This window comes from Lichenostomus cassidix, chromosome 19 (assembly GCF_008360975.1).
Source record: "Lichenostomus cassidix isolate B80296 chromosome 19, HeHo_3.0, whole genome shotgun sequence".
NCBI lineage: Eukaryota > Metazoa > Chordata > Aves > Passeriformes > Meliphagidae > Lichenostomus > Lichenostomus cassidix.
The window spans coordinates 6,597,979-6,625,831 of NC_139499.1; the positions used below are offsets into that span (position 1 = coordinate 6,597,979).

A 27,853-nucleotide genomic window follows, 5' to 3' on the forward strand; every position below is an offset into this window, starting at 1 on the left:
TTGGTGCTAGTGTGGGATGATCTTTCCACCACCTCACCAGGATGCTGGGCTGAGCCACACTCCACCCTCAGCAGCACTCTGGAGGAGTTGGTGGCAGTGTCCTGTCCCCAAGTGCTGCCCTCAAACTTATTACAGGAGGCCAGGCAGGGACACAGGCAGCATTCCCTGCTCCAGCTCTTCCCAGGCAGCATCTGCCTTTGTCCCAGAGCTGGAAAAGCTTCTATTGTCCCACTCTAAGGAGCTTTGCAGGCAGTTGAGGAGCCTTCAGGGAGGGCCAAGACCCTGTTCCTCCCAGAGGAAGGGAGAAGGAGTTGGTGCTGCTGTGGGAGCACGGGAAAGGCGGCAAGTTAAAGAGGATGAGAGAGCTTGGGTGGTGCAATTCAGAGAACTTCCAGAGAAAATAACATGCCTGGAGCTGGGAGCTGGAATTTAACCCTCTGGCAGGGGAGCTGAGACAGGCTCGGCCCCGGTGCCAGTGTGGGGGCAAGAGCTGTATCCCCAGTGCCAGAACAATGATGTGAACTGATGGGAACAGTGAGGAACAGCTCAAACCCCTCCATACCCACCCAGCTCTGGGTGTTCTCCTCCCACAGGACCAGCCCCAGGATTTCCCCTGGATGCTGCCCCCAGTGCCATCCTTTCCCCCACAGAGACAGAGCCAAGGCTGCACTATCTGCTCCAGCAGATTTAACTTTATTTCACAGCCAAGACCCACGAGGGACTCAGGGCTGCAGCTCTCGTGTGTGCTCAGACTGAGTTTTACTTTTCAGCCTCTTCTTTCTGTTCCTCTCCTTCCTCCTCCTCTTCCCGCTGGCAGTGGGGACCGGGAAGGGAGTGGCTGGTGCTGGCTCCCTGCCCAATCCCTCCTGTGCTGGGGCATCGCTCAGGATGGTGTTGGATGCTTCCCCCAAGGATGGCAGCAGGACCCAGGGATCAGCAGGGGCAGCAGCTCCAGTTTGGCTCTGCGCCCCCTTTGCAGAAGAGCCTTTCTTTTTCAGACCTTTCCCCTTATTTTTCTTATCTTTCTTTCTCTTCCTTTCTTTCTTCACTGCCTTGGGAGCTATCCTGGCGTGATGATCCACTGGGAGGGCTCCCCTGGGCCTTGCTGCCCGATCGATGAGCTCTCCCCCAAATTCATACAGCACCGGCTCTCGGGGCACTGCCACAGCCACTGTGTTGTACGCCTTGCACCTGCAAAAAACCAGCAGGCACCACAGGGTGGGACAAGCCCGGGCAGGGGGACAGTCCCCACGGCAGGGGACACTCACCAGACATAGAGATAAGGCTCCACACACTCCTCCCTGTAGGTGAACTCGAAGCAAGGCACCTGGATGACGTTGAAGAAGGCTTGGCCCACCACCCTCGAGGCTGTGTCATTCACCCGCCGCAGGCACTCCTTCAACCTGCCCCGGGCACAGCTGGGCTCAGGGGGGGCTGGCACCTCCCGGGGGGGTGTCAGGGTGCCCTGGGGCAGGTTTGGAGGGCTGGCATCTCCTGGGGGGTGTCAGGATGCCCTGGGGCAGGTTTGGGGGGCTGGCACCTCCCGGGGGGGTGTCAGGGTGCCCTGGGGCAGGTTTGGGGGGCTGGCACCTCCCGGGGGGGTGTCAGGGTGCCCTGGGGCAGGTTTGGAGGGGCTGGCATCCCCCAGAGGGTGTCAGGGTGCCCTGGGGCAGGTTTGGAGGGGCTGGCATCCCCCGGGGGGTGTCAGGATGCCCTGGGGCAGGTTTGGGGATGCTCACCTGTGGTCGCAGTCGCAGTGGCTGATGGTGTGCCAGCGCAGGTTGCGGTACCCATAGCGGGAGGTGAAGGGGTGGATGACGTGCTGGCAGTGGTCATGGTCCCGGCAGCACCGGTCTGTGTCCCTGTGCTCCCCTGCAGGGAAAACAGGGGTGCAGGCAGGGCTGGGGGGACCACAGGCAGGGCTAGGGTTGAGCTAGGCTAAGACTAAGATCAGGATTAGATTGGACTGATGCATGCCTGGAGTCATACAGGGATCAGGACTTGGGTGGGGACAAGGCTGGTGCTGGGATGGGGACTGGGGCTGCACCAACACCATGGTGGGGATGAGACTGGAACTAAGCCGGGTCAGAATGGGGACCAGGACTGGTGTAGGACAAAGAGACGGTCTAGGCTGGGATCAGGATAGCAACTGGGAGTGGGCCAGCACTGGGATGGGGAGTGGAATGGCAGCAGGGGGACCACAGATCAGACTGGGGACAGAGGATGGATCAAGGGTGGACTAGCATCAGGAAGAGTTTTGTAATAGGGACTAGGCAGAGATGAACTGGGATTGGTGTTTTGGTGGGGACTGAACTGGGACAGACAGAGATTGAACTAGCATAGGAATGGGGACTGGAGTAGAGCACTGGGATGGGACTGGATTAGGATTGATGGGGACTGAGGCAGCACTGGGCTGGGGATGGGTGGGATGGGAAAGAAGGGATTCGAAGAAAGGAATGGGGAAGGATGGGAGGGAGTGGGGTGGGATGGGATGGGAAGATACAGGTAGCAGCATCCCTGCCGCCCTTACCCAGCTGCTCGTAGGTATCCGCGTTGCTGCCCGCACCGCACCACAGCGTCCCGGGGTAGGTGAGCCCGCGGCGGGCGCGGTGCCGTCCCGGCGGGGCTGCTCCGGGGGCAGGTGGAAGCAGGAGCAGAAGAAGGAGGAGGAAGGGGAGGAGGAGGCGGCAGAGCAGCCCCGGGGCGCACATGGCACCGCGCCGCTCGCCGCCGTGGGGCCGCCTTATAGAGTGGCGCAGCCCGCCCACGCGGGGCGGCCCGGCACGGCTTGGCACGGCCCGGCACCGTGCGGAGGGTCCCGCAGAGCCGGGGTGCTGCTGCCGCTCCCGCAGCCGCGGCACGTCCCGCGCCGGCAGCCCGCGGGGAAGGGGTCACCCCTCCCGGTGGGACCGACCCCGTTGCTGTGGCAGCCGGTGGGGTGATGTGCCGGGGCCGGTAACGAGCCGGCCCCAAACCCCCGCCCCGTGACGCACCGGCCCCCGCGCAGCCCCCGGCCCCGAGCGGCCCCCGACGGGAGAACGATGCTCCCTGCATCCCTACATCCCATGCCATGGATGCTCTCTGCAAACCCGTATCCCAGCCCAGAGATACTCCCTGAATCCCCACGTCCTTTCCCACGGATGATCCCCTCATCTGTGCATCCCATCCCACTAATGCTCCCCTCATCCCCATGTCCCTTCCTACGGGCATTCCCTGTGGCCCTGCATCCCACAGATGCTGCACTGTGCCTTTCACGGGACAGCCCAGTGCCCTGTGCCCAGCCGGGCTGGCAGCCCACACCGGCATTCCCAGAGTGCGGCCAGGGCTGTCCCTCTTGGCCAGCTCCTGCCCTTGGAGCCCATTGACAGTCAGGACACAGCCCTAGCTCACTGGGACGCTGTGGGAGCCAGTGCCCAGCAGGGCAGGACAGTGCCTGGACACCCCAACGGGGACGTGCGTGGCCTCAAAAAATCCCTGCACTGCTTGAGACCACCCAAAACTGCAGGTTATCACCCTGGCTCGCTGACCCTTGCCCCACAGGGTGCCACTCCACTGTGCCACCCACACCGTGCCAACGGTGCCACAGCATGGAGATGCCCATTCAGGATGTGAACCCCCCAGCCCCATTGCTCCTCACCACAGCAACTGCTCTCCACTGCCTGGCTGGGACAGCAGAGCCAGTGGGGGACATCACTGGCCCATGGGAAGGGCTTTGGCCTGGCAGCAGCCCAGTGTCCAGCTGGCCGAGGGCGCTGGCGGGGGTCCAGTGCCGCAGGGGCTGCCCCTGCTCAGCTGTCGCTGTCTGTGACACTCCTGTGACGGTCCTGCTCGGCTCAGCCCTGCCGCCAGCACCCAGGTATGGAGCCGGAATGGGAACTCTGGGCCCTTGGAGTGCCACATGGGGCTGTGGGTGGGGGGCACCGAGCCATGGGGAGCCCTGTGGAGGCTGCAGGTGGGAAGGTCTCACCCTCCTTCCGTGCTTAGTGCTCACAGAGCCTGCAGTCCCCACGCATGGACCTGTGCCACGTCCCTGCCACCCGGGAGAAGGGCTGGTACTTGGCGCTGATGGCCCCCAATGTCAAGGGTCCCAACTATGCCTGGCTGGACCCCTCCCGGCTCTACTGCCACCCGCAAGTACCCAGTGCCCGGGGTGGATGGCACGGTGGGGGTGCTGGGGTGGGCTGGATCCCCACGGGGCTGCTGGGACACCCAGCTGTGGGTGTCCATGGTGGGCTGAGGGCACCCAGCACCTCCACTCTCCCTCCAGGGCTTTCAGGACTGCCTGGCTGACCTGCTGCAGCCCTTCCAGGGAGATGCCATCGACATGGTGGCTGGCATCGATGCCATGGGCTTCATCCTGGGTGAGCAGGGGACATGGGTGAAGGTCTCCATGCCTTGTCCCTGTGGGTCTTGACAGTGCCATGCCCACCCCCAGGTGCTGCAGCCGCAGCCAAGCTGCAGAAAGGCTTCCTGGCCATCCGCAAAGCTGGGCACCTCTGCGTGCAGACAGTGACACAGCCCTACACCGACTACTCGGGCCGGGAGAAGGTGATGGAGGTCCGGACTGATGCCATCTCACCAGGTGAGGTGCTCCTGCTTTGGGGGGGCTGCCAGTGCGGGCACCAGGCGCTCATGCACAGTCTCTGCCCCCTCCAGGGCTGCGCATCCTTCTCGTGGACCAGTGGGTGGAAACTGGGGGCACCATGCGAGCAGCCATTGAGCTGGTGGAGCGGCTGGGGGGGGTCGTGGCAGGTAGGAGGGGCACCCCGGGGTGCACCCATGGGGGCAGTGGGACCATCGTCCCCATAGCCTGTGGTGGCCAGCACTGAGACCCCTGTGTGTCCCCACAGGTGTCGCTGCCATCTGCATCGAGAACAGTGAGGGAGGGAAGTGGATCCAGGAGCGATACAAGTGCTCCCACTGTGTCCCACCCCGCCTGCAGCCTCGCTTCGACCAGCACCAGTTTGGCTGGGACTGATGTGGGACGGGCTGTCCTCGAGTGTCCCCTGCAGCCCCCTGAGGGACACAGGGCTGCTGGCTCTGCAGGACAGGGATGCTCCTCAGTGGAAGAAGGAACTCGTCCTCAGCAGCAGCCATCCATCCTCCCTTGCTCCATCCTCCTGCTTGTCCATGAGCCTGGGGGCTGCACCCAGGGACAGGAAGACCCACAGCCAGCCCCAGCCCCCTTCCCCCAGCCCCACACCTTTCTTACAAAGCATAAAAAAGGTTTTATTAACACAAAAGTACCTGTGAGCAGTACCTGGGTTTGCATAGCTACAGGAGCCACACGGGTGCTCCTGCCCGCCCCAGCCAGGGGTGCCCAGGCAGGCGAGGAGCCAGGGGGGCTGTGGTGGCAGGGACGGCTCCTCGGGGCCGGCCGGGGTCGCCCCTCTTTGGTCCAGAGGTGTGAGCATGGAGGGGGCTGGGGGCTGCCCCCTCACTGGCAGCACTTGGGTTTCTTGCGGGGTGTCGACAGGTACAGGTCGCTCTCTTTGCTGCTGATCCCTGAGGGACAGAGGAAAGAGGGTGACAGGGAGGTTGGGGACAAGGGGGGCACCCTTGTGGGGCTGGCCAGGGCTACTCACGCACGGTGTCGCCGATCCTGCGGGTGTTGTTGCCGCGCTCCAGCTCAGCCAGCACACTGCTCTCAAAGGTCAGAGCCGCCACTCGGAAGAAGAAATCCCGCACGTTCTCCCCTGCCCCATGGGAAGAGACCCCCCCGAGTGTCCCTCACCTGGCTGGATGGTGGGATGTGAATCCCCCCACCCAGCTGGGACTCACCAGTGAGTGAGGAGACAGCCCAGTATTCTGCCTGCATCTCCTGGGCCACCTTGAGAGCATCCTTTTCCATCAGGCTGTACTGTGCTGGTGACTGCAAACCAAGCCAGGAGTGGGTGGGTGACAGGGACAGCCAGGGCACAGTTTGCCCACAGGGAGGGGGACACACTCACGCTCAGATCCTTCTTGGACCCCACCAGGAAGAGGATCACGTTGGATGGGTCATTCTCCTTCAGGGCGTCAGCCAGCCACTGCCTGTGGGAGCCACTGTCACCAGCTGCTGGCTGAGCACTGCCCTCGTGTTCTCACAACACAGCAGCCCCAAGACCCCTCCCTGTCCAGCCCCAACCTCCCCATGCTGTCCCTGGTCCCACCCCTGGGCCATGCGTCACCTACCGCGTGTGCTCCAGGGACCCCACATCGTTGACATCGAAGACAATCACGATGGCTGGGGGAGGAAGGAGGGGTGAGGATGGGGACAGACACAGTGGGATGGACAGTTGGGACGGACAGTGGGGACCTCACCCTGTGCTCCCCGGTAGTAGGTGGAGGCGATGCACTTGAAGCGCTCCTGGCCGGCCGTGTCCCACCTGGGGGGGTGCAGGAGGTGAGGGGGGGTCGCAGGGGTGCGTGGGGAGGGGTCTGGCACCTACTCACAGCTGCAGGCTGAAGGGCACGCCCAGCACCTCAAACCGCTCCATCTCGAAATCCACCCCGATGGTCGCCTTGTAGTTCTTGTCGAAAGTGTCCTTGCAAAACCTGCAGGGGTGATGTGTGGGGGATCAACATCCCCTGGCCCCCCACCCCAGCCCCTGGGGGCTCAGTGCCCCCCACCCCGCGGGTGTCCAGCACCAGAATCTGGCTGGAGCCGGGCTCAGCCCGAGGTGCTGCTGCCCTTTGGGCAAGGGGGTCACTTCCCCTACTCCCCTCCAGCCCAAGCCTCCCCGGGGGTCCTGTTACCGGTTGATCAGGCAGGTTTTCCCCACCGACAGGTCGCCCACCACGATGATCTTGGAGATCTTGAACCTGCAGCGAGGGGAACGCGCGGCTCAGCAGGGTGGGGAACACCCCCCGACCGACCCCGCGGGCAGAGGGGCTCGTGGGGTGGGGGGGACATCACCCCACGGCCCCTCGTGTCCGCAGAGCTCCACATCCCGGCTCTGCAGCTCATCTCGGACCCCCGTGTCCCCCCCGCCCCGTGTCCCCCCCGTGTCCCCCCCGCGCCGCATTCCAGTGCCGTGACGCAGGGCTCGGCATCGGGCAGCGCCGGCAGCCACGCGGCGCCCACGCTGGGGACCCCCACCCGCGGCTGGCGGCACCGTGGGCCCCTCGTCACCCCCCCATCCCGGCAGCGGGGACCCCAAACCCCCCCCGGACTGACCCCACAGTGCCCGTCCGCTGCTCCTGGCAGGCGCTGGCCACGGTGGGGTGGAAGGCGGGGCGGGTGTGCAGGGCGGCCTCCTTCCGAAAACACTGCGAGGGGGACAAAGGGGGACGCCAGGGTGACCACGGGGCTCGGCGAGGTCACCCCCGGGCTGGCGTGTCCCCCCCGCTCACCGGAGGCAGGTCGGCGATGACCCTGTCCCTGCGGACCGGAGCCAGCACGTTCATGGTCCGTGGGTGGCCGGGGCAGCGGGGACGGGATGAGGGTCACCGCGAGGTCTGGCGACAGAGAGGGCAGGGAGTGGTGATGTCGCCGTGGCACAGTTGTCCCCGTGAACAGCGTTCTGGAATATGGTTGTCCCCGTGTCCCCAAGAGGGGCTGTCCCCTTGTCCCGTTAGTCTCCACTTTCCCAGGACATGGTTGTCCCTGTGTCCTGACTCTCCCCGCGTCACCAAGGATGGCTGTCCCCACATCGCAGCCACCTCGAGCCTCCTCGCTGTGGCTGTCCCTCCACCCTGGGGCACAGCTGTCCCCGTGTCCCAAGCAACCCCCACATCCCGAGTGTGCCACCCCAGGGTATCACTGTCCCCCTGTCCTCAGGTGTGGCTGTCCCACACCTCGCCATACAGCTGTCCCCACGTCCCACCATCCCCACATTCCTGCACTGTCCCCACTGTCACCACGTCCCATCCATCCCCGTGTCCCACCCATCCCCACAGGGTATCGCTGTCCCCGTGCCCCGCAGTGTGCCTGTCCCCATGTCCCACCCATCCCCATCTCCGTGTCCCACCGGTCCCCTCGTGTCCCCCCCTGTCCCGTGTCCGCCACGCACAGACCCCACCGTCCCCCCGCCTCATCCCAGTCCAAGAACAAGCTCTCCCCGCCTCGTCCATGTCCCCACGGCGGGGGAATGAAGCGGGGTGGCCCCGTTACCGCGAACCTCTCAGCTCCGGTAGCGGTGCTCGGTGCTTCACGCCCAGCCCCGGAGTAACCGGCGTCCTGGCCCCTCCCACGCCCCCGAACGGGGGCGTGGGAGGGGCCAGGACGCCGGTTACTCCGGGGCTGGGCCATTGCGCTGCTACCATCGCAGCGGGATCCCGGTAATCCCCCGCCACCCCGGGGCTCATCCCGGTCCCGCACCGCCACGACGGCGGGGCGGGACAGTAGCGCGCCAGACTACAACTCCCATGATGCCCTAGGGAGGAGCGGGGACACCCCTTGCGCATGCGCAGGCTGCTCCGCGAATGAGTACTACCACTCCCGGCATGCTTCGAAGACGTCGCGAGAGTTGGGGGCGGCGCCTTAATGGGGCTCCCATCTTGCTCCCGCGAGATTTGGGGGTATAAGCCCGTGCGGCGCGGCGCGGGAGACCCCTTTCGGCTTCCGCCTGGCCAAGATGGCGCCCAAGGCGAAGAAGGAGGGTGAGGGCGCAGCGCGCTGGCTCCGTGTGGAGGGCCCGGGGTGGCGTGAGGGACCCCGCGGCGTGTGACTGTATGTGAGGGGGGGCCGGGCTGAGCGAAGCGCGGGGTGAGGCAGGGTTGCAGCGCTGTGCTGGGCGCGGGCACGTGGAGGTGGCGGGACAGGCCTGCCGGGTTGTGTGAGGGAGATGAGGGCTGTTCCCATCTCGATGCCGGGACTCGTGCTTGGGGAGGGAATAAGTTCTTTTTTCCGCACGGAAACGGGAGACTTCATTGGGCGTTTTGAAGCTCGTGTTGGTTTCATGCGGGAGCGTGGGCCGCTGTGTGAGGTCCTCATTGACCAGGGGAAGCCGTGCCTGGCTGGGGAACACATCCTGACCCTGCACACCCCAGTGGTGCTGACTGAGCTCTCCCCACAGCTGTGCCTCCGAAGACAGAGGCAAAAGCAAAGGCGCTGAAGGCCAAGAAGGCCGTCCTGAAGGGGGTCCACAGCCATAAAAAGAAGAAGATCCGCACGTCGCCTACATTCCGCAGGCCCAAGACGCTGCGGCTGCGGAGGCAGCCCAAATACCCCCGGAAGAGCGCCCCACGGAGAAACAAGTGCGTGTGGGGTGTGGGGCTCTGTCCTGCTGTGGGGTTTGGGGGGTGGGAGCCCATGAACGGGCCGGTGTGGGAACCTGGTGGTTTGGGATGCAGGTGATGATTTTTAAGCGACCAAAGCCTGAGAGTTTGTGATTATAACCTTAGGTGACTGATGCACCCCGAAGAAAGCCCCTGAAATGCAGAGAAGCAGCTTCCAGCCCTGTGTTAAACACAAGGTCTCTCTTGCAGGCTCGACCATTATGCCATTATCAAGTTCCCTCTGACCACAGAATCAGCCATGAAGAAGATTGAGGATAACAACACTCTGGTGTTCATCGTGGATGTCAAGGCAAACAAGCACCAGATCAAACAGGCCGTCAAGAAGCTGTATGATATCGATGTGGCCAAGGTCAACACGTTGATTAGGTGAGAAAAGGGAGAAGAACGAGTCACTGGTGGGTGTGAGTGACTTCATTTTAGCAGAAAATGGGAACACATGTCAGGTTCAGCAGCTGTGGGAACTCTCAGGAGCAGTGGGATAAAGCTCCAAAGTGATGTGCAACATTTGACTGAGCACATCTTGGTGGAGGTGGGGAATGCTGGCAGACCAGAGGGTTGGTTTCATCAGGGAGCTCTTTGCTTTGTCAGGGGGCTCTGCCTCCTCAGGGAGTCCTGTGCAAATGATGTAAACTTTAATTCCACTGAATAATGTGATGTTTCCAAAGGAACCACTGATGCACATGGGAGTAGTGGGAATGTGGAGCAGGGGGGAGGAGTTGCTTGTGTTCTGATGTCTCCTGTTCTCCTCTAGGCCTGATGGAGAGAAGAAGGCATATGTCCGACTGGCTCCAGATTATGATGCACTGGATGTGGCCAACAAGGTGAGACAACTTTGAAACTTTTTTTGCAACTTGTTTTGTGTCTCCTCCACTGATTGTTCTTCCTGAGTTTCTTCATGAGGTACTTGTGCTTCAAGTGTGGTGGCACTTCCATGTCCTTGTAGCCAGACAGGATCTGAGTGTTGAGGAGCCACGTTGTCTGTCAGTTCAGTCCTCAAGGTGGTTGAGGTAGGCAGGAGGCAGAGGAGGTACAAAGAGGAGTAGGGGAATGTAGAGCACAAGGATCACTCTGGAATAAATGTACAAAGTGGGTGTGTGAGGCTCTTGGGCAGGTCTGGGAGGAAGAAGCCAGTCCTTGGAGGACAGGAATCCTGGGGAGATGCAGCCATGGCAGTGATGTCTGTGGTGGAGGTTCTTCTGCCTTTCTGCCACCATAACATCTGTTTTAACATCCTTTGCTTCTTTCCAGATTGGAATCATCTAAACTGCATCTGCCGAGGACTGTACAGATTAATAAACATTGTAACACCACTGAGGGCTCTTGTGTTTTGTGACAGCATAGCCCATGTGAAAGAGAATACCCAGCAAACTTTTTTGCCTTCATTTCATTTAAGGGGCTCCTCCTTCCCTTCCTGGCAGTGGGTGGGCAGAGCAAACTGCTCTGTGATAGGATCACACAGGAGCAGTGCTGCTCTGCACAGAAGGTGTCTGGGATCATGTGAACATGTGGGTGGACATGAGGTGACACCCAAATATCTATATTTACCCCCAGACCTCTCATGTCCTGCATTTTCTTGCACAGTGTAATTAGGATGTGTTTGTGATCAGCGTTTTGGGTGTCCTATGTCGCTTCCTTGTGGAGCAGACCACGGGAGGTAGGTGGTGGCCACAGCAAAAACCTGTCAGTGGCTCTGATGTGACAAAAATGACCTGTCACACCATTTCCCCAGCGTATCAGCTCCCTGCTTATGCTGCAGGTTCACTTGGAGCCCTCCTGCTAATCCAGCAGCAGAGGCTTTGTGGGTTTTTCTGGCACAGTCTGTTCCGTGTGCTTGCAGTGTGTGTTTCCCTGTTCCTCATAGGGTTCACTGTCCTCAGGGCTGTTTCCAAATGCTGCTGTTGCTGCCTCTGCAGTGTTAGGCTTTAAGTCTGTAGATGAAACCAGCTTCTAGAGTATTTGGAGTCAGGGGAGCGAGAAGCACTGGGTGAGCACGGAATGGGGGAATTACCGAAAAGGCTTCAGGAGTACTTGAGCTTAAGTACATACTTAGGCTTGACTGAGAAAGATGATGAAAGCTGTGACCAAATATTGATTGGGGTAATTGAGCTCTTAAACAGTGGGACACTGAGTTCCTCCGGGCCTCTTGTGGAGGGTGGCAAATATCCAGGATGGTAGTAGATGGGAAGCAGGAGCTGCTCTCAGACTTGGGTGGAGATCTGTGCTGGGTTGTGTGCCTCTGGGTTTGACACCCCTCACTTGGGCTCAGCGGTGGCAGGAGGTGCTGTTTGCCTGCCATAAGGGATGAGAAACCACCCGGAGGGAGGAGTGCTGCTTCCCTGTGTGCTTCCCTGGCACCAGCCCAGCCTCCTGCCTGTGGATGAGCAGCAGCAAGACCCCCTGACCCCCAGGTCACCTTTTTATGTGTAGTCACTCAAATATGTGGGAGAAGTTGCCCCTCTTGTAGCAAAGCCAGTGTCACTACTGGGTGAGGAGTGGGTAGAGAGCCAGGATGTGCCACAGCCAGAGGGATTCCACATCAGCATGACTTGCAGTCAGCCCTGGCTTTGCCTCAGCTCAGCCCAGTGGTGCTGCCCTGGCATTTCACTTGCCTCTTGCTCCTGGCTGGCAGCCTGCCTGATCCACAGTTACACTGCTGGGGGATGCTCCTGCTGGAAGCCAGGAGGGGAGCAAAGCTTTGGGAAGCTTTGTCATGCCTGGCCTTCCACACTGCTTTAAGGACAGTGGGAGTGTGGGCTGGTCTGAGCCTGTGACCTGCTGGGATGGAGCTGTGCCTGTTCCATGTGGAGAGACAAAGGGAAATGTGCAGCAATTGGGGTGAAAGGAAAATTAACATTTGGGCTTACTTGTGAGGGGTGATTGCAGATGTGATTGTCTAAACTGCAAAGAGGCCATGGGGCTTAAGCTGCAGCTGGAAGAAACATAGCTGTTGGGATGTGCTGCTGAGAGCAAGGCTGTGCCCCGCCAGGGCTGCTGAGCTCTGCTTCGAGCAAGGAAGGGACAAGGCAGCAGGTTTGGAGCTAGCATCACTCCCTGCCCACACTGTCCTGGGTATCACATCTCTCTGTTCCAGCTGCTAGGCTGTTCCTGGGACCGATGTCAATGCACACCAGGGAGTCCCAGCAGGATTCTGATACTATGGCGTGTTTTCCTGCTCTAGTGGAAAGGTGATCCCCCACTGCCTCCCCTTAATCACCGGCTTATTCCAACCGCAGTGCCTGTCTCTGCCTGAGCTGGGCAGGTGCTGGGGTGGGTGGGACAGGTTCTGCCCAGAGCAGGGGCTGGGCAGGAGTCCCGCTAAGCCCCGTTGCTAATGCCGATCCGGTGCGATCCCAGAGCCATCACGTCAGCAGGATTTGCCTCTCTGGTGCTCCACAGGACCGGCTGGGCCAGTTCTGGCCCCACTCCCCTGGGAGCTGAACCCCCCCCTCTCCTCCCCCTGCTCTGGAGGACCTGCTGGAACCATCCTGGTCCTGTGTCTGCAAGAGAGAGCCCAGCGTGCTCATGGGGCTGCAGCTGTGCTGCGCTGGTGAAGATTGCTCTGGGGGGATGCAAGCATGCAGCAATCTTCCAGGAAGTGCCCATGGCCTCACACGGCTTTTCCATGCCAGCTCCTCTTCACGTGGCTGCCGGGTGAGTCACGCAGCCCAGCCAGGCTCCTCGCTGCAGACAGGCAGGTCAGACACTGCCACAAGGCTCTGTACCTCTCCTGGTTCCTTTCCACTATTCCCTGCACAGCCCTAGGTCTCTGGAGGAGCAGAGGAATGAGGAAGAGGAGGGGAACCCATCCATATGAGGGATAGATTCGTGCTGCTCAAGGCTCAGCTGTGTTGGCAGGACCCTGGAGCATCTGGAGGGTCCCTAGAACAATGCAAGCAGCAGAAAGGTGCCCTCTCCCTCCCTGACAAATGCCAGCCCTCTGCTGGGAATGGGGCACATCCTTTCCCACAGCCCTGGCCCACAGGGAGCCCATGACCTGCTCTGCCCCACAGAAGAGCCAGCCCAGGCATGCTGCGGCAGCAGTAAACAGACCGATTTTAATGCACATAACACCCAACATCACCACGGGAGGGACTCGTCCCCTCCCTTCCAACCCTCCCAGGCCATCAGCTGGGAAGTGCAGCCACCCCTGGCCCTCCAGCTGCCTGCAGGGAAGCTGGCTTGGGCTGCTTCTCCATCGGCTGTGCCTCTGGCTTCGGCAGCATCCCCGCGGCTCGGTGAAGCTGTCGGGCTGGTCCAGCAGGGAAGCACTTTTAGGAGCAGAGCGGGTGAAGGCAGGGCCTGGGGCCAGGGAGCGAGCCCTAAGGCACATCAGAGCAGCTTTGGAGAGCCCAAAACCTCCAGGAGCCGGAGCCTGGGTCCCTCTCAGCACGCACGTCTCAGTCTATCAGAAACTTCTCACCATCTACGTCTCTCCCTGCAGAGCCCTTGCGCAGGGAGGGGAAAAAATCGGAGCGGAGGAGGCGGGAGAAGTACATGAGGATCATGGCATCGAGCAGCAGGAGGTTGGCAGTGAGGAAGGCACCCTGGCCCTGCATCTCCACGTAGCGGAGGAAGTACCAGGTGAGGTAAGCCTGGGGCGCCAGGCGGAAGGCGAAGTACACCACCAGGTTGATGTACTTGTTGGCCTCGTAGAGCGCCGGGGAAGGCACGTTGCTCATCTTCAGCAGCATGCGCACCGTGAGGAAGATGTTGCTCACCTCCACCAGCAGCAGCAGCACCGCTGCCACCAGGAAGCGGCCTGTGATGATGAGTGAGACGAAGGCAGAGATGGCCTGGGACACACACACACACACACAGAGCAGAGTCAGCTCACCTTGCCTTGGGGAAAGCAAGTCCTTCCCCACCCTTAGTGAGAGCACACAGTGCTGTTCCCCTCACCCAGAGATCCCAGCAGGCACCTGAGCTTAGAGAAAACCAGTCTGGAAAGCCAGATCCCCCAGGACCAGTTACACCTCCCTGTGCTGGGACGAGCCTCCAGCTCTTCCCCCTCCCAGCTCGGCAGCCTGTCTGGCTCCAGGCACTCAGAGCCGATGCTGGCAGGCGTCCTGCCCTGCCAGGCGCCCTCGCCTTGTTGATGCAGAGCCTACCTGGCAGCCAGGGCAAGGCAGAGGGAAGGGCTCCAGCTTGCCCCACCATAGCCCAGGAAACCTGGGTGGGCTGAGCCCCAGGGTGTGTGGTAGCCCCCTGTGCTGGCCATACTCACCATGGCATGGTGCACCAGGTACTCCCAAGATGAGCGGGACTGATGGTTGAAGATGATGTCAAGAGTGTCGTGGATGAAGTAGCCTGTGGGATGAAGGAGAGCATTGAGGGGGTCAGGCTTGTGCACTGTGACCCATTGTGGAAAGGGGAAGCAGCAAGGAGGAGAAGGGTGGTGTGACTGTGCTCCAGGTGTCGGAAGCACCTCCACCCCGTCTGGGTATGGAGAGATGGCTATTCCCTGGGGGTTGGCAGCCCGTGGGCTCCACGCTCGTGATTAAGGCAGGAAGCATGGAGCTGCCCAGCCCTTGACCCGCGGGCTCGTCCCGAGCCAGCATGCCGAGCGAGGCTGAGCAGGGAGTGGGCAGAGTCCAGCAGGGTGGCTGTGGCCATTGCCCTGCTTGGCTCCTTACCTGAGGAAAAGCAGACTAGCAGGTGCCCTGAGACGCTGTAGCCGTCCTGAATGTCGGAGAGCAGTTCCGGGGAGTGCCAGAGGCTGGGGGTGAGGAGAGGAGGAAGGGGTCAGCCTGGGCTCCAGGACACGGAACACGGGGACCCCCAGCCCCCTGCCCCTTGCCCCTCCCCAGAGGTGCCCAGTTCGCAGCGTGTGCCCCGTGCCCGCCGCCTCCCGCGCTGCCCCATACCTGAAGAGGGCCCATAGCCCGGCCAGCACCGAGTGTGCGAAAGAGACGAGGAGGTTCCACCAGCGCCAGGCGCGGCTGGGACGGCTCCGTACGGCGGCGGGCTGGGGCAAGGCCAGAGCCAGTCGACGCAATGCCCCGAAGATCGCCACACTGCCGCCCACCAGCGCCGCCGAGGCCGCCCGCCAGCCCGGGCCCATCGCGCCCAGTCCGGCGGCGCGGGGCCGCGGGGCCACGCCCCCTCCCCACCGACCACACCTTCGCGCTGGCCACGCCCCCCGCATCGCGCCAGGCGGGCCACGCCTTCCCATTGGTCACTCCCCCCGCTCTGGCCACGCCTCCCAAAGCGCGCGCCTGGGCGGGGTTGGCGGGCTCTGAGGGGCGGGGCTGTGCTGGCCACGCCTCCCATTGATAAGGAGCGCGCTGCTGACGGCCCCGCCCATGTGTGTACGCGCGTACGCGCGGGGCGGGGCGGGGCGCGCACGTGTGCGGAGCGCGGCGTGTGGCGCTGCCGGGTGTCTCACCTGTGCGGGTCTGCAGGTGTGCGGGCTGCTGGCCTTGCTGCTGCCGGGCGGTGCTGCTGAACGGGCGTGGTGTTGCACGTGTGTGCGACACGCTGCACCCGTGGGTGTCAGATACAGCCCACGCGCAGGGCGCTATACTGGGCAGAGCGGGAGGGTGGGCGCAGCGTGTGCGTGGCAGACGCTGCACATCTGTGCTGGGCCCTGTGCATCTGCCCCAGGGATGCACAGCTGGCGTGGGCGCCGCACATCTGTTCCGTTCCGTGTGTGTGGCCCCGACACGGTGTGGCTGGCGCATGGTGTCGGCGGGGGCATACCGGGGAAACCATCGTGTTTGGAAAAGTAGCGGGAGCAGCCACAAACGCTCACCTGAAGACATGGGGAGGGGCCCAAGGTGAGCTGGGCAGGGGGACACAAAGGTGCCCCTAATATCAGCGTGGCAGTAGAGTGATGCCAGCTCTGTGGGCGCGGAAAAGCGGCGGGATGCTGGTTCCTGCGTGGGGATCCTGCCCCATCGCTGCCCCACGGTGCAGGGCGCTGGCTGGCTTGAGGGGGGCTGACCCCCCCTCCCCAGTGAGCCGGGCTGGCTGTCGCTAGATGGCAGCAGGGCCACGTGGCAGTGCCACCACTGCCACCACTGTCCCTGTCCCCGCTCCAGGACAGAGGCCGACACTCCTGGCTGGCGGGCAGGACTCCCTTCCGCGCTGTAGCCGCTACCACGGCCAGTGCTCGTGGTCCTGGGGGTGCAAAGCAGGTCTGGGGGTCCTCGGAGGGGACTCACGCCCCTTGTGCTGGCCCTGCAGCAGCGCAGCCCCCGCAGTGGGTGCCACTCCAGACTCGGGGCTGGAGGCTGCTGGGGACACCGCCACTCTCTGCGGGTTCGGGGGATCCTGCTGGCATCCCCAGCCGTGGCGAGCAGCCCAGCGCACCCCAAACCTCTCCCCCTGGGTGCTGCCCGAGCGGTCTGGCTCCCCGTGGCCCTGCGGTGCCCACCCAAGCGGGGAGATGTGGCATTACCCCCTCGCCCCTCCCAAACACGGAATCCCCCCAGGCTTACACACACGGCGGGGTTTGTCCGCCCGCGGACGCCGTAGCAGCGCGGAAGTGTCTCCATGGAGACGGGAGGAGCCGGGCCCAGGGATGGAGAAATACGAGCGGATCCGGGTGGTGGGCAGAGGGGCCTTCGGGTGAGGGGGCGCCGGGGGTGGGCGGTGGGGAGGTCTCCGGGCTTTTTACCTCGGGGTGGGAAGCCTTAAAGCCGCGTCCTGTGACAGCGAGGCGCTTGTGGCCACGGCAGTACGGGGGTGTGTGACACCCGGGGGGACACGGCACGGGGTGTGTGACACCTCGGGGCGCGGGGGCTGCAGGGGGCCTGTGTCACCCCAGGCCCTGTGCTGTGTCCCCTCCCCGTGCTGAGGTCCCGTCCCTGTCCCCGCAGCATCGTGCACCTGTGCCTGCGCAAGGCTGACCAGAAGCTGGTGATCCTGAAGCAGATCCCGGTGGAGCAGATGAGCAAGGATGAGCGGCTGGCGGCGCAGAACGAGTGCCAGGTCCTCAAGCTGCTCAGCCACCCCAACGTCATCGAGTACTACGAGAATTTCCTGGAGGACAAGGCGCTCATGATCGCCATGGAATATGCCCCAGGTGGGCTCTGATGTCCCCCAGTGCCTGTTTCTGGCTCCTCAGCAAGTCGAGGAGATGCCAAGCACTTGGCTCTCTTTGGGTAAAGCCCCTGTAAAGATCCTGTGCTTTGGACCCCCAAGAGTCCAGGCACATTTCTCTCGAGGAGATTTTTCTGTAGAAAAGTATCTGGGGGTCCTGGTGGACACAAGTTGACCATGAGCCAAGTGACCAAGCACTGGTGCAGGTTGCCCAGAGAGGTTGTGCAGTCACTGTCCTTGGAGATACTCAAAAGAGAGGTCCTGGTCCTGGACAACCCACTGTCAGTGGCTTTGCTTGAGCAGTGACCTTCCAAGGTCTCTTCCAGCTTTAACCATTCCGTGATTACATGCCTTACACCTGCAAACCATATCCAAAACAAGAAGATTTCAAACCCCACTGTCCTTGATCAGCATGTTACCATCTGCCCTTGGCTCAGGTTTCAGGCATGTTTCCCTGTGTCAACTCTGCTGGCCTCACATTTCTAACAAGATTTCCTGTGGAGTTTCAGATGAAATCAACATTTGCATAAGGGTTTGTTAAAAGCTGTGTGTGAGCCCTGAATCTGGACCTCCCCTTCCCGACAGGGGCCTCTCAGTGCCACGTGGCCTCTTGGACTGCAAGAATTCTCTTTTGCAGAACTGGCTGATCTTGTTCTGCCGTCGAGGTTTATGTTCTCCTCCAAGAGCTGTAATTTTAGTGTTTCTTTTCCTGCTGCTTTTGATAATATGTCAACAGTAACTTCTCTCTGGCTGCTTCTGCCTCCCACCAGCTGTGCTGCCATTGTTCAGGAGCATTGGAGGATGTGCTGTGTATGCCACCAGGATGTGTTTTTCCCACATGCTTGGCTTGTTAGGATGCCAAAATGGCTAAATCCCCCCAGTTTTAACCAGGTTTGTGCTGTCCTGTGCAGCCCCCCTTGCCCACAGCCCTTTGTTGTTCCTCACAGGGGGCACACTGGCAGAGTTCATCCACAAACGCTGTAATTCCTTGCTGGATGAGGACACCATCCTGCACTTCTTCGTGCAGATCCTCCTGGCCCTGCACCACGTGCACACCAAGCAGATCCTGCACCGTGACCTGAAGACCCAGAACATCCTCCTGGACAAGCATCGCATGATTGTCAAGATAGGAGACTTTGGCATCTCCAAAATCTTGAGCAGCAAGAGCAAAGCCTACACGGTGAGTGGCAGGGGAGCAATTTATCTCATGGCAGCAGGCTGGAAACTCTGGCTTTGGCTCACAATAGTCTCTTGGAAGTGGCTTTAGGCAATGCTGCTTTGTTCCTTGGAATTTATACAGGCTGAAGGCTTCCTGCCTGAGTTTGCTGTGGCTCTGTGGGCTGCAGAAAGGTGAAAAAGACCTGCCCAAAGCTAGGAGAGGATGGGGTGTCTGGGCCCACTGGTGAAGGCAGACAGGGTGGCTCCTGCTGGGGGTGGTGTTTGCAGACTTGTCTGACACATCCTTGACAAATAAATTCCTGCCTGTGCACTCCTGTTCTGCCTTAATCTCCTTTCTCTGCTTGACATTTGAGTGTCTTTCCCCACCTGGGCTAATCTGACCAGACATTTGTATCACGCTCAGCGCTCTGGGCTCTGATTCTTTCAAGTGGATAGAAGCAAAATTAGAGGTAATCACTGTATGTGTCACTGGAAAAGCAAATCCTCATGTTTTTCACGGAGGTTGTCAGGCAGCTGTTGATGCCAAGGGAACAAAAGCCCAGCTCTGTGGAGCTTTAGGTGGTGATGTTCCAGCCAGCCTGCACACTGGGCTCTGCACCAAGCCTTCCTCTTTCCACCTCTCTGCCCCAGTTTCACTGCGCTGTGGTAAATGTTTCTCTCTCGTAGGTGGTGGGAACTCCGTGCTACATCTCCCCGGAGCTCTGTGAAGGGAAGCCTTACAACCAGAAGAGTGACATCTGGGCTCTGGGCTGTGTGCTCTACGAGCTCGCCAGCCTCAAGAGGGCTTTCGAAGCTGCGGTAAGAGGGACGTGGTTTACACACAGCACAGGGAGCCGTGGCCTCTCACAGAGGTGAAAATGTGTGCTGGGATTGCTTCTCAGCGAGCCGGCAAGTGTGAAGGCAGAGGGCAGTGCTGAGAGCTCCTTCCTCCTTGGCCTCGCCCCTGACTGCCCAGCCACTGTGTGTCTGTTTTCTCTCCAGAACCTTCCTGCCTTAGTGTTGAAGATCATGAGTGGGACGTTTGCCCCAATATCAGATAGATACAGCCCCGACCTGCGCCAGCTCATCCTCAGCATGCTCAACCTGGATCCTTCCAAGCGGCCCCAGCTGAATGAGATCATGGCTCAGGCCATCTGCATCCGGCCCCTCCTGAACCTCTACACAGATGTGGGCAGCGTCAAAATGAGAAGGCAAGTGACACTGCCACCCACCTCAGTGTCCCCTGGGGATAACCACAGCCCACAGCTTGTCTGACCAGCTCACTGCCTCCGTTCTGAGCTCCAAAGAAAGCATTTTCCCAATGCAGCTCTTCTGTGCTGCCCAGTGTGCAGCTGCTGTTAGCTGAGCCTGGCCCAGGGACTCAGAGCCAGGCAGGTGGCATGGCAGGTGTGGGACTGTCATCACAGTGACAGCAAACAGAGAGTTGTGAGCACAGGGGGAAGTGAACTGGTGCCAATTCCCTTCTCTCAGGTTGTTTAAAGCACCGAGCAAGCAGTGCTGGGAGTGATTCATCCGTGGCATCTGCTGTAGCTCTGGCCAGACATTTCTGTGATCCAGGGCTCTGCAGGACATTAAAGGCTGGATTTTGGTTTGGCAGGCCTGAAAAACCCTTGGCTCCAGTGCCGACAGTGACCCACAGCCGGACAGGGGGACGGGCGAGCAGTGCCAGACCAAGGGGTGAGTTCTGCAATGGTGTGTTCAGCTCAGCTCCATTTGGAAGGATCCATTCCTTTGTATGACCCAAGTCAGAAAGGCACTTAGGTTCTGAGAGAGGAATTTAAGAGATGTCACCTTCCCTGAGCCCTGGAGGAGCCCTGCAGCCCCTTGGACCAGCACTGGTCTGGCTCTGGCAGCTATGCTGGCACCTGGACTACCTGGTGCTGTTGCTTTTCCTGTGGGAGGAGAGTCAGGGATCCATGTTAAGGATGTCTCTGTGTCCCACAGGTGTCCGACGTGGTTCAGCCAGGACAGGAATTCCACCTCCATTGTCATCCATCTACACATGGGGCAGTGGAATCACCACCCCGCTGCGCCTGCCCATGCTGAACACTGAGGTGGTGCAGGTCTCTGCTGGCAGGACACAGAAGGCTGGGGTCACCAAATCCGGGAGGCTCATCCTCTGGGAGGTGAGTGACAGGAAATCCAGGGCAGGCAGTGGCTGTGGAGGCCTTGAATGTGTGATTTCTGTGAAGGAGACATTTCTGCTCACTCACCGACCCTTTCACTGCCTCCTCCAGGACTGCAGTCCCATCCAGGGTGTGGGTAACACTGATAAGCCTGTGAGAAGGGTTTCATCAGTGTTCTCCAACCCAGCTCTTCCATGGTTTCTCTCCATCAGGCTCCTCCCATGGGTGCTGCTGGGGGCCCTTCTCTCCCAGGAGCCACCGAGCAGCTCCAGCCTCAGTTTGTGTCCCGCTTTCTGGAGGGCCAGTCTGGAGTGACCATCAAACACGTGTCCTGCGGTGATCTTTTCACAGCCTGCCTCACAGGTGAGCTGCTGCCTCCTGCCTTCACCTGCCTGAGTCCCTGAACCCCCTACAAACCCAGTGGATATGCAGGGAAACCTCAGAGAGGAACCAGAGAGATGCACTGGGCTGGGGTGACTCTGAGGCCTTTGTGGCTTCTCATGTAGCATCAGATGGGGGTCAGAAATGGCAGACATGGTCATCCTATGATGCCACACTGGTCAACTTGGTGCCAAAGGCCTCTCTGGTGTGGGGAGGGCCACAAACAGTTGCCCTTGATGATCTTAAAGGTGTTTTCCAACCTAAATTATTCTATGATTCTATGAAATCTCCTGTGCTTGTTGTGCTGGCTGCATTGGTGTCACCTGAAACCAGAACTGACCTACACAATAGGGACTGCAGTGTGAGGAGCATCTCTGTCACATACTCTGTGAGCATGACATGGGCACACACAGTGATGGTGATGACTGGTGTCTCAGTGAGGAGTCAGCATGAGCTGCTGCAGGGCTGATTGTCCTCAGACTGCACAAAGGCAGGGTTTGAAGACCCCTCAGAGCGGGCCAGGAAGTGTTCTGGGTGGGAGGGGAGCACACACACCAGTCCAAGGCCATGTTTGTGGAGCAAAGACCTCCCAGTGGTCCTGTGGGAACTCTGTTTGCTCTTCTGCTGGAGGTCAGGGCAGCAAACGACAGATATGCAGTGGGCAAACTCCATGGGCATGTGTTTATCCTACCTCCCATGGCGTTTCCTGCCACCCTTCTGCTGGGCAGCTGCTCAGGGAGTGCCTCTGTGACTTCAACACCTTGAGAGGCCGTGGGGTTCACAGCTCCTGCATACACATCTGCAGCAATGTTATCACAGCACTCTTATCACTGCTGTTTGTTTGTTGAGCCGTTGCAGCATGGTGAGGCTGCAGCTCCCTGGAAGCTCCTGCAGCTCCCTGGAAGCTCCTGCAGCTCCCTGGAAGCTCCTGCAGCTCCGTGGAAGCTCCTACAGCTCCCTGGAAGCTCTTGCAGCTCTCTGGAAGCTCTTGCAGTTCCCTGGAAGCTCACTGAAGGCTTGTGGCCCCTGCAGCTTGTTCTGAGTCAGAGTGGGTCTGATGTCCTGGGAGCCACGGCCACCCCTCAGCTGTGTCACCTCACAGAGCCTCACGTGTGCCCTGCAGGGCCTCACGTGTGCCAGTGACAAGGCTCCTTTCTGCTCTTTCAGACAGGGGGATAATCATGACTTTCGGCAGTGGCAGCAATGGCTGTTTGGGGCACGGAAATTTCACGGATGTGAGCCAGGTTGGTGGCGAGGGTGCTGGGCGTGCTGCTCCCCCAGGGTAGAGGATGGATTGTGGATTCTGCACCACGTGGGCAGGCTCATCCCAGATCCAGGGATGTGCATCCCAGGCATGCTCTGGCATCTGACCCCCTCCCCCTCCTCTCCCTGTCACTGCGGGTTTTAAAAGACCCAACCTGCCTCTCTCTTTCTCTCCCCCCCCTACACAATGATCCCTTTGAGCGTGGGGGAAGTCAAGAGCTGCCTTGTGGTTGCTGTTGGCAGGCTCCCAGCTTGGAGCCTGCCTCCAATCACACACCTGCCTGCTTCACTCTTGGCCTGCAGCTGCCAAGGTTCACTGAGAAAAGTTATTTTTCAAAAGAGCCAGTATTTAAAGAAGAGCTGTGTGTTTCCGATTGGCTCAGAACACTGGGGCTGAGGGCTCATTGCTCCCTTCCAGCTTCTTCCTCGCCTGCCCTCGGATGTGGCAGCAGCCGATGGCTTCCAGCCGAGCCCAGGAACTGGTGCCATTTGTCACTGTGGTCAGCTGGCCCATTTGTTCCTGCTCTGCCCCGAGCTGAGCTGCTCCCTGCTTGTGGCTGGGGAGGGGAGACCAGTTGGAAGCAGCAGCCTGATCCCAAAAAAACGGTGCTTTTCACTTGAGGGAGATAATGAGTATGAGGCGAGGTGTCAGATCTAACAGCAGGTCACAGCAGGGGCTGGGGGAAATGTGGAGATCCTGGTCCCTCCACACCCTAATGAATCTGAGCCGTTAACTCACAGCTCCTCTGCACAAGAGCCTTTGAGCCAACGCTTCCTGCACCAAGCCCCTGCCTGCTCAGAGCGGGTGTTCACAGCCCCTGGCACTCCCCACATGGGCAGGGGGGCAAATCCCAACCCTTGCTGAACCTCTTCCCTCTCCAAACTCTTGCGCTGGCTGCTTTCTTCCGCCCCAGAGATGTTTGCATTATCTTCTGTGCTGCGTGCACGTAGTCTCTTATCCCTTTGAAGACTGTTTGGAACAGAAAAAAAAAAAATTCTCTGTTGTTTGTGTTGGATGAAAACTGGGATGCTGCCAGCGCTGTGTTGAGTCTGGGGGGGCTGGGTGGGAGGGATGGGAGCAGCCGGGCAGGCTGGGAGGTCTCGGCTCACGGCTGCTGCTCTTCCCCTGCCAGCCCAAGATTGTGGAGGCCCTGCTGGGCTACGAGATGGTGCAGGTGGCCTGTGGTGCATCTCACGTCCTGGCGGTGTCCAACGAGCGGGAAGTGTTCGCCTGGGGCAGGGGGGATAATGGTAAGAGATGTCTGTTTGAAGAGCAAGGCTTGTGCCTGTTCCCATTCCCCTTGCTGGCCCTGCTTGCCCACAGTGCCCTCCAGATGTGCCAGGGTAGGTGGGTGTGGAAGAGCTGCAGCTGTTTTGCTGCATACCAGGGCTGCCTGCTTTGGGTTTTGCTGCTTTCTGGGATCCCGGGCTGGGCTCTTGCTCCTGACACAGCTGCTGCTCTTGGTGGGGCTGTGCTCAGGGCAAGTGTTGCCATCAGCTGTTCCCTGCTCTGTTCCTCCTGCCAGGTCGGCTTGGGCTGGGCACTTTGGAGTGCCACAACTCCCCCCAGCAGGTCACAGTCCCTCCAGAGCACGAGGCTCAGAGGGTCATCTGTGGCATCGATTCTTCCATGGTCCTCACAGTGAAGAACCAGATTCTTGCTTGTGGGAGCAACAGGTAAGAGGGGTGAGGGTCTTTGCTCCACCTTTTACCCTCCTGGGCCTGTCCTTGTCCTGAGCAAGGGGTTCCAGAAGACATCCCTGTGCAATCCTACCCCTCAGCATCATGCTGTTGCTGGTGTGGTTATGCCAGGGCAGGATGTGTCTCTGGGGTGTCTGTGCCAGGCTGCATCCAGACAGCTCAGAACTGAACTTTTCCCCGTGCAGGTGTAACAAGCTGGGTCTAGACCGGATCAGCTCAGCAGAGGAGCCTTCCCCAGAGGACCAGGTGGAGGAGGCCACTGTGTTTGTGTGTGCCCAGTCGGCCCCTTTGAACCAAGAACCCATTGTGTGTGCTGACATTGGTACAGCACACTCAGCTGCTGTCACAGGTGAGGCTGTGTGCCCAAATTCTGAGAGGACTGCATTTTCCCTGCTTCCTTCTGCCTGTTTCCCATGGGCAGTCTCTCAAGAGACACCCTGCTCCCAGTGTTGAAGCTCTGTGGAGCAGGATGCTCAGAATGGAGACAGCAAAGAGCTTCAGGGGTTTCAGTGTGTCCCAAGCGACACCCAGTTGTGTCTCTCCTCTCTGCTGTCAGCCTCTGGCCACTGTTACACCTTTGGGAGCAACCAGCACGGGCAGCTGGGCACCAACTCGAGCCGCAACAGCCGCGTGCCCCACCTGGTTGTGGGGCTCGAGACAATGAAGGTCACCGTGGTGGCTTGTGGGGATGCCTTCACTGTGGCTATTGGAGCAGGTGAGGCTGAAGCCCCCGTGTCCTGGGCAGCAACAAGCCCTGGCTGACCTCTGGCCAAAGCAGGTGTGCAGCAAGGTGTTTATATCCCTCTGCAGACGGCGAGGTGTGCACGTGGGGGAAAGGAGCCAGGGGACGCCTGGGCAGGAAGGATGAGGAAACAGGAGTGCCAAGGCCAGTGCAGCTGGAGGAGACACATCCATACATGGTGACCTCTGTAGCCTGCTGCCATGGGAACACACTGCTGGCAGTAAAGCGTGAGTAAAGGCTTTGTCCCTGTGATTCCTGCCATGAGGGCCCAGCCAGACACACTGCCTTGTGACCAGAGCTGTGCCGAGTAACCCTGGCACGTAAGCTCTGTGTTATTCTAGTACTTCTCGAGCTGGAGATGAATAGAAATAACTTCAAACCCAAAATAATTCCCCTTCTGCTCTTCAGCTCTGTGACACTGCCTCTCCCACTGGGCCAGGGGAGCAAAGAGATGGCAGAGGCTGTCTCATGCACTCCCAGACAGGTAGGCTGGCCAGGCTGCGGCCAGCGGGGAGCTGGCGTGCCAGCGGTCCACGGAGTATCCAAAAAGAGCAGCTCTCTAATTGATGCTTCTGAAATAGAAGCTGAGATTTGAGGCGTCATTTTGGCTGCTGCCTTTCCATTGTGGTTTGGAAAAGATAGTGATGGTTTTGTGGTTCCTCTCTGCTCGGGCCAAAGGCAGCATCGCGGCGCGGTTAAAACGTGCCCATGGCGTGACCTGCCCTTCCGTTGCCTGGATGTACAACGGGAGCCTGGCCCAGACTGCTGCAGGGGCCTTTCTTCCTCCTCTGCTGGGCTGATTATGGCCTCAGCCTGGGCTGAGGGATTCCAGTCCCAGCCCACTTCAAGGAGGCTAATTACAGCCCGGAGGGGAGGAGGCCCAGCTGACAGCCCCGGCACAGCGGAATCGGCCCTGGCTCCCCTTCCTCCCCTGCGAGTGCCCAGCTCTCATGTGATGTGCATTGCCACGTGAAGGGGACTGGGAATGGCTAGTCCCCAGGCTCGGGAACAAGTAGGGCATTTGTCATGGGAGTAAAAGGGTTTTGTCTCTGCAGGAAGACTGCAGGCTGCTCTCCTCTTCCGCTGCTGGAGTTGCCCCGTGCTCCATGGCAGCTGGTTTGCAGGTCCCACCTGCAGCACTGTAAGAGCAGAGACTGAGTGTGTGGCCCCACTGCTGTCCCTCTGCCTGAAACCTTGTCCTGTCCCAATACTGGGAGTGCAAATTCAGCAGCAGCCTTGCCTGCCCCAGCATCCCTCAGCAACCAGCATGCAAAAAAGCAGCAAGAGCTCTGTAAAGAGCTGAGATTTGGCCTTTCACACAGCTCAATCTGCCTGGAAATTTCTTCAGCGAGAACACGAGATCCGGTGACACATGTGATGTCATTGCTGCTGTCAGCTCCGGCTGTGATCTGGCCCAGGAGGTTGCTGGCACAGGCTAGCCCTCTGCTCCACCTTTGGGGCAGCCGTTCTGCTCCTCCCATGGGGCCAACTCTGCTTTTGACTGGCTTGGGCTGCTGCCCAAGTTATCATGAGCTGCTGCTGCACCCTTCTCTCAATCCCACTGCAAACACAGAATAACTGGAAGAAGCCAGGCTGGAGAGTAGGAGAGCACGAGCCTCAAGAGACTGCATTCCGTCCTGTTTGGCTCTGTGTGCTGGGCGTTGCCTTGCTTGTGCCACTACTGAGGCCTTGCAGTGGCTTCCTGCAGGGAAGGGGACAGGGATTGTGGTGCCCATCTGTTGGCTGTCAGGCCTGTATGGGGCAGAACACTTCCTGTAGCTTCATCAAAGTGGGGCTTCCAGCTAAATCTTGGTCTTCACCCTTTGTGTTTCAGCTGCCATGGAGGAGTCGCCTTCCCAGTGAGTGAGAGAGGTCACATCCTGCTCTTCCTGCTGCCTACTGTGGCCTGGCTCAGACACACTCCAGGCTCCAGAGCTCCTCAGCTGCACTGCCAAGGCAGCAGTCTGCAAACAGGGAGCTCCCAAGGATGGTTCCCAAGGAACCAGAGCTGGTCTCACTGAATCGAGTGTCACTGTGAACCTCCAGTGCCTTAGAGTCACTGCCCTGGACATGCCACAGGGTGGACATCCCCAGAGCCTTCAGGGGGTCACACCGTGGCTCTTCCCCTCCCTGCTGGAAGTGCCTGTGTGGAAGGGTGAGGAACACAGAGGTTGTTTTCCTCCGTGGAAACAGTCTCTAGTTACAAAGCCCAGGCTGACAGCTCTGTGTCTGAGAGAGCTGTCAGCCTTTGCACAGCAGCGTCTGGAGTCAGGGCCCCAGGCGCTGTGCTGGGTGACTAAATGCAAACCTCTTTGCTAATTAGAGAAGTCTGTCCTTTCCCATCCCCCCCCTAAAACGTTTCACCCATTTATTGAGCACACTTTGGAGGGTCCTGCCTGCACGGCTGGCCGAGCTCTGCACAAGCAGCCTCCCTGTGCTGCACAGCTCTCCTGAAATGCCGCCTGGAGCTTTCCAATTACAGCCTCCCCTGGTCCCAGGAGCTCGCTGGAGGATTCTCCAGCTGACATTTGTCCCCAGGCCCCTCAATCCTGCTGCTGACCAGCCCACTGGCTGCCAGCTGAGCTAGGGAAAGCAGCAAAACACAGCCAGTGATTGTCAGTATTTGAAGTTTTTTAACCCAGATTTTTCCAGGGAGATGATGAGTTTTCACCAGGAATCTTCGCGGGCAGGAGGGGCACATCCATGTGTTATGGACAGGAGTCACGTTTTTTGTCTCCAGAAGGGTCGTTTCCTTTATTTTTTTCCCCTTTTCTTTTTTCAACTCACATCTGCCCTGGGCCATTTTTTGATGAGCTTCTGTCTCTGATCTGTCTGACATTGCAAATGCTCTTGCCTTTCACATCCATCTTTGTGCTGTTGCCAATCTGTTGTGTATAAAGTCGGTGCTTTCATAAGCTGGCTGAGATGAAATCTCTCTAATTATTTTTGTGATTCTTTCCTGTTTTCAATGAGGGAAACCTCGACGGGCTCTGGTAAAAGCCAACTGATCCCTCTGTCATGTGGAAGGTAATGAATTTCTGCAGGTCTCCTGCCCTTTCTTCCCTCCCCTCCCAGGCTCCGGCTGGGGAAAGGAGCAGGTCCCGTCCGGCCGGGAGAGGGAGAGGCATGTGCAGCCCTGGCTGCAGACACAGCCTCCCTCTTTGGCTCCTGGCAGGGTGGGTGCATGGGTTTTTCC

The 27,853-nt window shown here is 59.8% G+C and overlaps 6 protein-coding genes and 2 non-coding genes across 9 annotated transcripts; 5 read left to right on the top strand and 3 right to left on the bottom strand.

Annotated features, from left to right (window-relative positions):
• Nucleotides 1-681: 681 nt before the first annotated feature.
• On the bottom strand, nucleotides 682-2,942 carry PROCA1 (protein interacting with cyclin A1). The gene is made up of 4 exons (XM_085078279.1): nucleotides 2,531-2,942; nucleotides 1,740-1,872; nucleotides 1,269-1,403; nucleotides 682-1,191 (listed from the first exon to the last, which is right to left on the bottom strand). Exons 1-4 carry the CDS (start codon nucleotides 2,709-2,711, stop codon nucleotides 723-725), a joined length of 918 nt encoding a protein of 305 aa, XP_084934405.1. The 5' UTR covers nucleotides 2,712-2,942; the 3' UTR covers nucleotides 682-722.
• Nucleotides 2,943-3,548: 606 nt separating this feature from the next.
• On the top strand, nucleotides 3,549-5,115 carry LOC146429140 (uncharacterized). Its single transcript, XM_085078280.1, has 6 exons — nucleotides 3,549-3,856; nucleotides 3,985-4,134; nucleotides 4,268-4,361; nucleotides 4,436-4,582; nucleotides 4,657-4,752; nucleotides 4,851-5,115. The coding sequence occupies exons 2-6, from the start codon at nucleotides 4,012-4,014 to the stop codon at nucleotides 4,976-4,978; spliced, it is 588 nt and encodes a 195-aa protein (XP_084934406.1). The 5' UTR covers nucleotides 3,549-3,856; nucleotides 3,985-4,011; the 3' UTR covers nucleotides 4,979-5,115.
• Nucleotides 5,116-5,204: 89 nt separating this feature from the next.
• RAB34 (RAB34, member RAS oncogene family) lies at nucleotides 5,205-8,181 on the bottom strand. 2 transcript variants are annotated; one of them, XM_085078277.1, is made up of 11 exons: nucleotides 8,103-8,181; nucleotides 7,336-7,440; nucleotides 7,160-7,251; nucleotides 6,739-6,804; nucleotides 6,436-6,537; nucleotides 6,304-6,368; nucleotides 6,175-6,226; nucleotides 5,952-6,033; nucleotides 5,782-5,872; nucleotides 5,590-5,696; nucleotides 5,205-5,505 (listed from the first exon to the last, which is right to left on the bottom strand). In XM_085078277.1, the coding sequence occupies exons 2-11, from the start codon at nucleotides 7,387-7,389 to the stop codon at nucleotides 5,275-5,277; spliced, it is 942 nt and encodes a 313-aa protein (XP_084934403.1). In that variant the 5' UTR covers nucleotides 7,390-7,440; nucleotides 8,103-8,181; the 3' UTR covers nucleotides 5,205-5,274. The 2 variants fall into 2 exon arrangements, with proteins under 2 accessions (XP_084934403.1, XP_084934404.1); XM_085078278.1 differs by having other exon boundaries at nucleotides 5,586-5,696.
• A 243-nt stretch (nucleotides 8,182-8,424) lies between these two features.
• On the top strand, nucleotides 8,425-10,532 carry RPL23A (ribosomal protein L23a). The gene is made up of 5 exons (XM_085078281.1): nucleotides 8,425-8,583; nucleotides 9,000-9,180; nucleotides 9,412-9,588; nucleotides 9,974-10,043; nucleotides 10,471-10,532. The coding sequence occupies exons 1-5, from the start codon at nucleotides 8,559-8,561 to the stop codon at nucleotides 10,483-10,485; spliced, it is 468 nt and encodes a 155-aa protein (XP_084934407.1). The 5' UTR covers nucleotides 8,425-8,558; the 3' UTR covers nucleotides 10,486-10,532.
• On the top strand, nucleotides 9,270-9,341 carry LOC146429143 (small nucleolar RNA Z17). Its single transcript, XR_014855886.1, has one exon. It is a non-coding gene; the product is annotated as a small nucleolar RNA Z17 (small nucleolar RNA).
• LOC146429144 (small nucleolar RNA SNORD42) lies at nucleotides 9,837-9,902 on the top strand. The gene has a single exon (XR_014855885.1). It is a non-coding gene; the product is annotated as a small nucleolar RNA SNORD42 (small nucleolar RNA).
• A 2,720-nt stretch (nucleotides 10,533-13,252) lies between the features above and the next one.
• TLCD1 (TLC domain containing 1) lies at nucleotides 13,253-15,350 on the bottom strand. The gene is made up of 4 exons (XM_085078541.1): nucleotides 15,087-15,350; nucleotides 14,856-14,938; nucleotides 14,447-14,529; nucleotides 13,253-14,015 (listed from the first exon to the last, which is right to left on the bottom strand). The coding sequence occupies exons 1-4, from the start codon at nucleotides 15,281-15,283 to the stop codon at nucleotides 13,620-13,622; spliced, it is 759 nt and encodes a 252-aa protein (XP_084934667.1). The 5' UTR covers nucleotides 15,284-15,350; the 3' UTR covers nucleotides 13,253-13,619.
• A 1,227-nt stretch (nucleotides 15,351-16,577) lies between these two features.
• On the top strand, nucleotides 16,578-27,572 carry NEK8 (NIMA related kinase 8). The gene is made up of 15 exons (XM_085078338.1): nucleotides 16,578-16,791; nucleotides 17,043-17,248; nucleotides 18,213-18,445; nucleotides 19,111-19,242; nucleotides 19,426-19,634; nucleotides 20,042-20,121; nucleotides 20,389-20,570; nucleotides 20,783-20,933; nucleotides 22,119-22,195; nucleotides 23,348-23,465; nucleotides 23,741-23,891; nucleotides 24,101-24,264; nucleotides 24,472-24,630; nucleotides 24,726-24,884; nucleotides 26,492-27,572. Exons 1-15 carry the CDS (start codon nucleotides 16,610-16,612, stop codon nucleotides 26,518-26,520), a joined length of 2,232 nt encoding a protein of 743 aa, XP_084934464.1. The 5' UTR covers nucleotides 16,578-16,609; the 3' UTR covers nucleotides 26,521-27,572.
• Nucleotides 27,573-27,853: the final 281 nt, after the last annotated feature.